We start from the raw sequence: 11349 nt of genomic DNA on the forward strand, positions 1-11349 counted from the left end.
AAATCATGCATGCCCAGACCAGAAGGCGCCTTCTTACCACCACCACCACCAGTTAAGGTCATTCATCAGCCTTCAAGTGTTTTCAAAAATTCAGTCAGCACAATTGACCCCTTTCTGTAAATATTAGCCACACTCCCAGTCCAGGCAGTTTGAATGCTTTCAATTCCTGCCACCTCTCCGACACCATCTCCAGTGGAGGTGTGCCTGCGGCTGACATTCCAGTCCCCTGGCACAGGGACGTGGCAGCACTTGTCATTCAGAGACGTGCACCTGTGCCACCCCAGCCTCCTACCTAGGAGCACTTTTGCACATTTATTCCCAGAAAGTGGATTTTTAAGAGGACAAAACCCCCAACACTAAGCAAAGTGCTGCTGTCAGATCACTCAGAAGTACCTTGCTGAGGAGCCAGCACAGGCACTGTGGGGCTGTGTTAGCTCACATCATCTGTCAGACCTTCTTTTGCCTCCAATAGCTTCACCAGACCCCAGGAGACAGGACGGGAAGGGACCTCAAGAACATCTGACCCATCTAGTCCTCCAAAGAAGCTCTAACTAACCTTTACAACCTTGTTTCCTTCACCTGTTTTCAAAACCCCCAGGGATGGAAAATCCAGCACCTCCCACACAACCTCATACTTGCCTTTGGGGTGGCCATCAAGTTTTCTTTTATCTCTGTAGCAGAGACAAGCTGACCACATTTGGGGATAATTGCAGAGAATTTGCAGCATCACCTCTCCATCAGTTTAAATGGGAACTTTCCAGATTCAATTGACAGAGGAGCTTTGACTGGCTCATGCCTTGGCTTGTTAATTGGTCTGAGAAGCTGCAGAGCTCTCACAGGTGGTCTTAGGGCAGCTCAGCATCCCTGAAGATGAGACCTGCTGGCTGGTGTTTCCTAATTATATCTTGGGAATTATTTTTTAAGAGGAAATTGTTCTGCAGGGGACAGAGTGCTGGATTATCTTTGAGCTTTGCCCAGCTGCTGAGATCAGGGTTGAGGGAGGTTGGACCACGGTGGCCAAGGCAGCCAGACCACAAGTAATGGAATGGACTGGTGGCATGGGACTGCGAGGGCAGGAGGAGAGGCAACAGCCCAGTCTTGATCTGAATCAGACCTGGGACAGGCAAATTTTAAGACCAGCCCTTTTTCAAAAGCAATGTCATCTCTCCAATGCTTACTCCTGACAGCCCAATCTTCACCTTTGCTGCAGGACTGCCATGGTTCTGTTCAGGTTACAAAATACGTAATAAGTTCCACAATACGACAACAAAACTGATTTTGTCTGGAAGGATTAGTGTCCAGAGAGTAAATAATGGGTTGGCCAGGACTGGAGGCAAGACTTCTTTCCTGCCCTGTCTTCCCAGGAGTCAACGCCTCTGTCCCCTGTATTCAGAAGGGCCTGCATTTTGGGACCGGGCCATAGTCCTCATGGTGAAATGACTTGCTTGTAACATGTCAATCACGAAACACAACAAAATTCATGACAGCAAATGCATAACAAAAATATTTTTTCTCTTACCTAAAGAGAAAGCGTGGCCCGAAGTGGTGTTGGTCTGCAGGATACATAAGCCAGCATTGCCATGCTCTGTGTTTCGCAATAATTCTGTTAATCACCACTGTACCTGTTTTCCTTTAAGTAATTTTGAAAGATTGCAGCGTTGCAAAAGAGTGTGAGCACAGCATCACACAGTGACGGGACCAGCTCAGAAACACATTGCTCCTCATCGCTCTCCTCCTTCCCAGATAAAGACTCCAAGCTCAGAAACCATCTCCCAGCACCCCATTTTCCAGCGCCACGGACAGGACCCACACAGCACTGCTGCTGTGAAATGACGGGGATGGTGCACGGAAAAGAGCTGGGATTACAGACAGTCTTTTTGCAGTAAACCCAGATGGTAACCCCTGCCCACCATGTGGGACTTTGCTGGCATCTCCAACGGGCTGCAGTGGGGATTGAGCTGGTAAGAAAGTGGGAAAGCACCTACAACGGTCTCTATTTGCAGCCACCCCTTCAGGAGTTAGGTGGACTTCTCCGGAGAAGCGTGTGAGTAGCGTAGTAACCCATCTGGGGACCATGGATCTGCATCACCTGCCTCCTGCACTGGCTCCCGGTAACAGCCTCACGGTCTCCAGGGACATCGTCAGTTCTGGGCTGTACCAGTGAAACCAGAAACACAACTGCAAACAGCTGGGATATATTTTCAAAGGTTTAAGCCTCCTTTTGTGAGGCGTAAGGGAGGAATAATCCAACAGTGGTGAACCATCCATCTCCTGCCATGTGGCACTGATGTCAACAGCCAAGGACAGATGCTGTAGCCCCACAGCGTTGGAGGCAGCACCAACGTGTTGGAAGGGGACAGTGGTGGCTGAGTATTTGGGCTGTTCCTCTGCTTTTCCCCAAACCATGCAGGATGGTGCCTTTCCAGCCTTCATAATGAACCTCCCTGTGCTTCCAGCCAAAAGGAGGCTGAAGGCTTTGGTTTCAGCCCCTCCAGTGGGGCGTAGGCTGGGTCGCAGGCACCCACCACCTGCCCAGCTTCCCACTTTACAACTGCTCGGCTGGTATTATTCTGGAAATAACTCCCCAGCTCCTACATATGCAGCGTGTTAGCCCTGCTCCTTAACATGTGCCTCTAGCAGCGCTCTATGAACAGCTTTCAGCTCAGATAGATTCCAGCAGGACATATGGCTGTATATGGAGGCAGACACCAACCATCACAGCATCAAAACCAGCCGGTTCCCACTTCCCATTAGTTTCGGTGACTACAAGTCATGGGTAGGTGGTTGAGAAGTCCCAGCATTTATCTTTTTTATCCTGATGACTGTAATCTGAGTGGAAACCGTAGCAAATGCATCAATACGTGGGTCCCCACAAGCTGAGCGATGCCAATGTGGAACAGGCAGAGCTGGATGCTCAGTTGTGCTTCCCATCCTCACTTGCCCTAAAATAGCTGGGACAGCTGTGATTAATGGGGTCAGCTTGGGCTCTCCTGGCTCCTTCTCCTTAATTGGTGGGGAATTTCTGGGAAACAAGCATTTACCGACCCACACAGGGACAGAGCATGGCCCCATTGGGGTGGCGCATGGGGGAGCAGCACCCACCGGGTATTGATGCTGTTGCCTCCCACTGTTTCAGCAAGCTCTGAGCTGTGGGAGGCAGGCTGGGATTCCAAGCTCATCCTTGCTAAGTGGAGCACTTTTGCAAAGCAAAAATAGTTGCCATGGTGCTTGGTCTGCAGAACACTCTGCGCGTTCACTCGATCTTCACCTAGCAGATTGGCCTTGGTGTTGGCATCCCCAAAGCATCCAGCAGTAGCAAGGTCATGAAATGCTGGCTCAAATTCTAGCTTTTTGGAGCAAACTGGTAATGGGTGAAAGTAACATGGGTTTTTTACTGGTTTTGGATGTGTAGAATAATTAATTGGTTGAATAGCAGAGGAAGGTGGAAGCTGGTGTAAAAGAAAACATGGGACACGTGTCTGCTCTGCAAAGGACTGCTCCGTGGTGTCTGATTTTGGAGGGGTGCTGTTGGGTTTGGGGTTTTGATCCCGGGTTGGGTTTGCACACAGAAGAACAACTTCAGAACCAATTAAAAAAATAATTGGAATTAAAAAACAGCAGCTGGGTATAGCTTCCCTGTGATCCTCTGGCCAGCAGTAATGCCCTGAAATCTGCCCAGGGAAGAGCAGTACAGCCACAGGCCCTGACCTCATGTCTGATAACGATGAGGTCATTCAACCTGTTTTGCAGATGTAAGCCAGCTCCAGAGAACCCTGTGACAGCCTGGCCCACATCCTTTAATTGACTGCCAGTGCACCCCAAACCCTCCTCTCCATTCCCTGACGTCAGCTCTGCTTGCCGCATTAGTGCCCTGACACCTCCCCAGCACATTCCACAGCGCTCAGCGCTACCCATTCTTTTGCATAGCCTGGTACTTTGGCTTCCAAAAGGGAAGGGCTCCTGGCACCCATTGCATCTGGCATGGGTCCTGCCAGCTCAGCACAAGGCAAGCAGTGACATCCCCCGCCACCATGGCCCATGTCCTAGCTGGTTAACAAGGCTGCCATCATCAGCTGGAAAGAAAAATCACACTGATACACCATGCACAGCTTGTTAATTGCAAGAGAATTAAAAAAAACCCCAAAAAACACCTGATCAGGTGATGACACTATATTTTTATTCATGCTTGTTTATGAGATGGTACATCTGATGTTTTCCACTTCAGAGAACTGTCATAGGAAAGGTTTGTTTCCCACCATGGGTACACATCATCTGGACTGGAAGGAACACAAGCAGGCAAACCCCTTCATCTCCTGGCAGGAGGCAGCGTTAGTAGAGCACTCAGGGAGAGGCACTGAAAAGGAAACAGCAGGCATCCCAGTCTCACTTCCAGGGCTAGAGCTCACAGTAATGATATTATTTTACATTTACGTGGAGCCTTTCATAAATCCACGGAGCATTTTGCAAAACTGTAAGTTATTGCTGTAGGGAGGAGAAAAGCTGACATGCCTGCGGCTGCCCAAGGGCTGAGCGCTTCTTGGGGAGCACCAAAGTTACACCACGGGTGGTTCCACCCCTGGCAGAGGGACACAAAGGAAAAGCCCACAGGATCTGGCCACAGCAGGAGTTCTTGCCAGCATCGGTCCAGCTCCTCCCCATTTGCTCAGGTGAGAATGAACCTTGGAGGCTTTGCCCCCTTTCCAGGGTGGGCAATTGGGCAGATGGCATGTCCCCGTCACTCCTGGCCAAACCACAGAGGTAGGTGAGCCAAGGTGCAGGTGCCCATCCGAGCTGTCGCTGCAGGGCTGACGATGCCTGGCAGGAAGCAGAGGGGCTTGGAGAGGATCTCTCTGAGGACGCTCTCGCCACGGCTGCAGCAGCCACGGCGCTGGGTTACACAGCCCCAGCTGGGCCGGGAATTTTGGCTGGCAGACACAGTTCATCTCAGCTTTCAGATGCTCACATGTTCCAGATGTTGTTCTGAGAGCTGGTGGGCTATTTATTTATACACCAGAGTATTCCCCTTGATATTGTCATCTGATTTTTTTTTTTTTTTTTAATGTGGTCATCTTTCCCCAGTGGAGAAAGAGGTAGACGTTTTCCTTTACTTGTTATGAGAATTATTTTTCAAGAGAGCCAATTCAGGGAAGTTTGTTTTAGCCAGAGCACAAGCTCCACACCAGAAGTTCTCAAAAAAGCAAGCACATTGACTCCAGGGAAAAGAGGCAGTCGACAGGGAGATTTAAAGATGTGCAGCAATGCACCACTACCTGAACACATTTAGAGGGATAAAATAACCAGCTTTACTTACAGGGGCTGATATTTATACTCTTCTCATAGCCCCAGCTGAGAAACCTCCCAGATTTACCAGACATGGAGATTGCTCCTGATTTATCAATGCCATTTTTTAGGGCTATCTTGATGAATTATTTTCAGGGTAATGAGCAGGGCAGCAGGACACATTCCCAGCAGGAGAGAGCATCCCACACATGCACACCACTTGGCACTCCTGCATCCCTCCCCTTCCTCACCACATCCCTCCGGGGTCCCCTAGTAGTAAAGGGTGGTGAGGAGGAGGAGGAGGAAGAGCACCCCCAGCACGGCCAGGGAGGGGAAGGCAGTGGGGACAGCGGGGGTGATGCGCGTCCGAGTGGCCTGCAGCGTTCGGTCCCACTGGGTGAGGATGGCCTTTCTGGCCCCGCTCCACTTCCCCGGGCCCACCAGTCGGTACTGGTAGGGGCTGCAGGGGCCGAAGAAGACCTCCAGAGCCAGCTGCGGGTCCGTCAGCAGGAGCTTCAGCACGTTGGGCTTCGCGCCAATGGCCGAGGCCAGCTCGTCCATGTAGGTAATGTAATCCGTCTGCAGCGTGGTGCTGTTCCCGTACCTTTGGGGAGAGAGGAGAGGGAAAGATGGGCTGCTTTAGGGTTTCCTCCATTTATTTTAATGGTTTTATTTGGTGTTATTTATTTATTTTTCTTTAAGCACAGTGAAGGGAGCGTCTATCCTCTGCTCTCCCTCACCAAACCAGGGGAGCGGAGCGGAGCTGGCCAGGGGCCACGGCTCCAAGGGATGTGTATCACTGCTGCTGTAAGTGGAGGAATGTGGCTCACAAGAAAACATTGCATTTTGAAACTCCCTACAATACAACGGTTTCTAAAAACAAAAGAAAACACTGCTTGGGCCAGATTCAGATTTCGCTGGTTATATTCATATTTTTAAAGTATTGCTTCACTATAATATCAGATAGACTCAGAGAAGGGGAAAGCAAGGCGCTTCCATGGACTATATGAAATGAAGAAGTGTCACTTGGAAGAATAATGATGGAAATGTTCTATTTCTGCTGGGGCCTCACCCTGATTGTGTGTGAATGAGAAGTGCTTTCTTAGCCTGATAATGCTCAGGGATGGCAAATGGGAATTTTCAGACAGGAAATCTTCTCATCATGAATTTTCCACCCAAACCTGCCTGATTCAAGCCTTCACAGTGCCTGTATCCAGCCCACTTAGGGCTGAGACAATGGCAGGGCTCTTCTGTCAGCAGTCTCGTGAGCTGCACTTACCACTTGAGCTTCTTCCCCATCTTCTCATCAATGTCATCCATCATCTCACTGACTGGGGGGAGTGTGCACTGCCCTGGAAAGAGCAGGAAGAGCATCAGCAAAGAGAAGCGATGCCCAGGAGATCCCTTCTGCAGCAGATGGGCTTTGCAGGGCCCGTCAGTGCCTCTCTTCTCTTTGGTGTCAAGAGCTTGGGTGTTGAGGATGCGACAACATGTCAAGAGCTTGGGTGTTGAGGTGAAGCTTGGGTGTTGAGGATGCGACAACACTGTCCTTAAAGGTGTGCAGTGATGCCCAAGAAGCTCTTTAGCCCCACCTCTGGGACTTCATTGGTATCTGCAGTGAGCTCAGAAGTGACCTGCTCCCCCTCTGAAAAACACCCCATCACATGAAGAACCTATTATTGGTACTTCTGGCCAAACCCCGTTGGGTTCCTCAGCACTCAGGCACTGTCCTGATTTTCAGTTTGAGCCTGCCCATTTCTGCTGGGAAACGCTACTTCCTATTAACTGAAAATAAACCTTTGCCCAGCACATGTCCGTCCACCTACCCTGAAACACCTTGACTGCCCAGCGGCACTGGAGGTCCGCGGTTGGGATGATGGCTCCGAGGGACTGGACCAGCCCAATGACTGCCATGGTTGGCTTCTCAAGTTGGGGAGGGACAATTCCTTTGTAGAGGGTGACTTGATTGTCCCTGCTTTTGATGATGGAATCATCCTCCATGAACGGGTAGGAGTAGCTGTAACCAGTGGCGAACACTACCGCATCCACATCATCCTGCACGGTCCCATCTTGGAACAAGACGGATGTTTCTCTGAACTCCTTCACGTTTGGCTTCATCACCACCACGCCGCAGGCGATGCGGCTTGGGAGGTCGTCGTTGAACACAGGCTCCTTGCGGGAAGTTCTGCAGGGGCAAAGGTGGTGGCAGTGTCACAGAGGTGTCTTCTGTTGCCGACCCAGGATAGGCATGGTCCAGTCCCATCCAGAACCAGCATGCCTGGGGATTTTGGGGATGGATGGCCCTGTGCGTACCTGTTCAGTGGCATGAGGCCAAAGTTCTCGTGCTTGAAGAACCGGTTCATGCCTCTCACGTACAGCCAGTCACTGAGCGCCCTGGGGAGGATGTTCCCCAGCCAGGTCCGGAAACGAGTGATGACCAGCATGTCCCAGGGGTAGCCATTGTCCCAGACGCGGCTCATCACCCAGGACCCACTTCGGGAGCTCAGGTAGACCTGGGGGGACAGCCAGCTAGGGTTGAGCTACCCCCATGACGGCTGCGAGCCCTCAGGGCTGTCTCACAAAGGTTGTGCCATGTGCTCGAGCAGATGGGGACCTCCCCTTCCCCAGGGGTGTATCTGGTGTAGATCCCCGTACCTGTGATGCCACGGTGCTAAGCTCCACGGCAATGTCAGAGCCAGAGTTGCCCAGGCCTATTACCAGCACCTTCTTCCCTCTGAACTTCTCTGGCTCCTTGTACTCCCGGCTGTGGAAGTAGCGGCCTTTAAAGTTCTGTATTCCTGTGAGAACAGAAAGGGAGGTAATTAACTCCAGGAACAAAAAGGAGATGCTGTGCTAGGCCTTAGGATCTCCCTTTCCCGCAGACGATACTGGAGCACCCGTCTGAGCATTTCTCACAGTAGCAGATGTCTCCTGTACACAGAGGGATGCTGCAAACCCATAGTTAGATGGAATTTCTCTGGCTTCATTCAGTATTTAAAAAGAAAGTGTGTGCATGCACAGGATATTTATGCACTTTATTTCTATACCCCAAAAGGGTACTACTGCAACCCCAACATCGCCCCGAGGAGCCTGGACAGGCACACTCCATCCCCTTACTGTGGCTCTACAGCCCTGAGCAACAGGGAAGCAGCTTTCATTTTTGAAAGAGAAGGTGGCAACGGACCTGAGGGGAGTTTTCCTGACCAGCTGGTGCCTCAAGCCCGTGTCCTCTGCACAGACCCCCAGCACCAAGTATTTCTTGCCAGAGACAAAGTTTTTCCCAATAACACGCCTGTACGCAGAGGGGTGAAGGCTGACAGGTAACAAGCATGACATCTGTACTAGTAAAACATTAAAAGAAAGCCAAAAAGAGTGTTTTACAAAATCCATTTATGAAAAAATCTTCTGTTAAAGGAAATACTATGAAATTCCTTTTTTTTTTTTTTTTCCTGGGAGAGATTAGCATTGTCCCTAGTAAAAACATCCCTGCTTGGCTACAGTTCAGATAGTGAGGTTTTTCTCTTAAAAAAACAGGTTTTTTTATTTCCTGGATGGATCCCATGCCCTAAAATACTGATCTCAAGCAAAACACTTTTTAATGCTGAAAAGATTTTTTTTTTTTTTTCCCAGGGACAAACATTGTGATGGAAAGTATTTACCTGGCTGTGTCCTGGCAGATGAATTCCACACACGCAGCTTACCTGGGAAGTCGGCGAGGGGGAGGTTTGGGTAGACGTGGTGCCCAGAGCAAACCATAACAGCATCAAATACTGCTGTCTCTTCCTTCCCATCTTTCTGGGTCACCACCTCCCATTGCCCCGTCACAGAAAAGTTGGGGTGTTTTTTCACCTTGGTGACCAGTGTCTTAAAAGAAACAAAGAAAGAGATCGATGGGTGACCATGGAGCAGACCAAGAGGTTTAGTGAGTCAGTGGGATTCAGAAGTCCTAGGGGATGCTTGCCCCAGTGATTTTGGGCTGGCAGCTCTGGGGAGTGCACAGGGAAGGGGTGATGGGACCTACTTTAACAGAACTAGGAGGTTTGTTTTCTCCCAAGATTTTCCCCTCTGGCAGGGAGACCCTGGCACCAAGGCGATGTCCCTCCTTGCCCAGGTCCCCCCAGTACTTGCTGTCCCTCTCCACTCCAGGCTTTTTACCTTGAACCGTATGTGCCGGAGGAGGTCAAAGTGCTTGGCATACTTGCAGATGTACTGCTGGAGCCTAGCATTGTGCATGTAGTTGGGGTGGTCATCGGGGAAGGGGAAGTCAGGGTAACACATCATCTCTTTGCAGGAGTTGGTGAAGACCGTGCGGTAGATGCTGGCTCTGCCATCCTCTGCCTGGTCCTGGGGGGAGAGGAGCATGGATATGTCCAGTTAAGGGGGACTAAAAGGCTGGGAGGAGGGTTTGCATCATCCAAGGCATTTGGGAGACGATTACATGAACATCTGCCAGGGAAAGGGGGAACCTTAGGGGAATGGAACACTGTGGAAGGACCATGCCAGAGCCTCTCCAACAGAGGTCCAGGAAGCATCAGGAGGTGGGGTGTGACACAGCTACATACGTGCACACACAAAATATCACAGGAGACAAGTAATGTGGGAACTCCCAGTGCCCATCTTCCTCCTGGTCTGCTTGTAAAGCTTCCAAAATCCTGCAGGCACGCCCAGACATCGCTCCTTTGTGCGCACAATCCCGGTGATTGCACAAGTGAAGGCAGAAGCCCGGCCGGCCGTGTTTGCTTTGGCACCGCGGCTCAGCTCCCTGTGTTTTATGCAACCACGGGGCAAGTCTGGCTGGGGACACGTATGGAGGCTTGTGCCTAGTGCTAGCAATGCCCCTGCCAGCCGGCCAGCATCTCGCTGACATCTAGAAAGGCAGGACATGCACAACCTGCCAAAATCCCTAAGATGACCACGCATGCTGTGGGACTCAGGCTAGCCTGGCCCGGTCCTGCCCAAAATAGCCAGTCCCGTGCCTCACCTTGTCTCCATCGGGCAGGTACCTGCTATGCCTGCCCTGACACTCGCACTTAACACCGCGAAACACAGGCAATGCATTTCCCTCTCCTGATGGCTTTGATGCCAGGACAGGGCTGAGAAAATTGCAGTGAGGTTTCCACACTGTAAAATTAATATTTGGGTTGATTAAATGATTACCAACTTCCAATTAAAACAAACAAACAAATAAGGAGCTTAAGTGTTTTCGACTTTTCCCCTGGATGATGATATTCTACTCTGAAATTCTCCATTATAAGTATGAAAATGTATTGCCAAACTTTCAGAAGGAATTCGCTGGAGCCCTCCCCAGAAAAGACAGAAAACATGTGGTCCACGTTTTAAGATAAATCACAATTCAGATCACCCAGAACAAGCTTCCTGCCCCTCCCCTCTGCATCGGGGTTTAACTCACCCGGGCTCAATTCCTTTCCCTAACAGCACCCTGAGCTACTCCTGCAACTGCGAACACACCCCAGACCCATCCCCTTGCCTGCCAGCAAGCACATGGTACACGACACTCTGGGTCCAACCTTCTAATTATTCATGTGGGCTCCTTTTTGGCTCCGTGGTTCATGGCCACAACGTCAAAGCAAACTGGGAGCTACCCTGAGCAGCAGCGGGTGCTTCCCAAGGCAGAGTGACTTTTGCATGGCCTGAAGAGCTGCATTTCAGCACCATTCCTGTCCCCACTGAGCCAGCCAAGCCCTCCCACACGCATCCATCAGAGCAGAGCAAGGGGGTGCCTCGCGGCATCCCACCCCAAGGACACAGGTTTCCGCAGGCAGCCAAAACCACTCACCGTGTAGCGCCAGAGGCCCCCGATGTCCTCACTCCTCTCGAAGCAGGTGGGCCCCAGCCCCTCGTCCAGGCAGCACTTGATGGCCGCCAGCCCGCTGACGCCGGCGCCTACCACCGCCACGTGCCGCACCATGCCGTCCCGGCAGAGCGCAGACCGGCCACGCGAGCTCACCCAGCTGGGTCTGCAGCCCCACTCCAGCAACGCCCTGTGGGAGCGGGGGCTGCCCACCGCCTCCCCAGCACAACTCCACCAGCTCCTGAAATAACCCCGGG

The 11349-nt window shown here is 51.3% G+C and overlaps 1 protein-coding gene across 1 annotated transcript; it reads right to left on the reverse strand.

Moving 5' to 3' along the window:
* Window positions 1–5550: 5550 nt before the first annotated feature.
* On the reverse strand, window positions 5551–11209 carry LOC104514961 (dimethylaniline monooxygenase [N-oxide-forming] 3-like). The gene is made up of 8 exons (XM_010158781.1): window positions 11078–11209; window positions 9436–9624; window positions 8982–9144; window positions 7936–8078; window positions 7594–7793; window positions 7107–7465; window positions 6560–6632; window positions 5551–5884 (listed from the first exon to the last, which is right to left on the reverse strand). The coding sequence occupies exons 1-8, from the start codon at window positions 11207–11209 to the stop codon at window positions 5551–5553; spliced, it is 1593 nt and encodes a 530-aa protein (XP_010157083.1).
* Between the last annotated feature and the right edge of the window lie 140 nt (window positions 11210–11349).

The sequence above is a fragment of the Eurypyga helias genome, unplaced genomic scaffold, assembly GCF_000690775.1.
Source record: "Eurypyga helias isolate BGI_N326 unplaced genomic scaffold, ASM69077v1 scaffold10129, whole genome shotgun sequence".
NCBI classification, from domain to species: Eukaryota; Metazoa; Chordata; class Aves; order Eurypygiformes; family Eurypygidae; genus Eurypyga; species Eurypyga helias.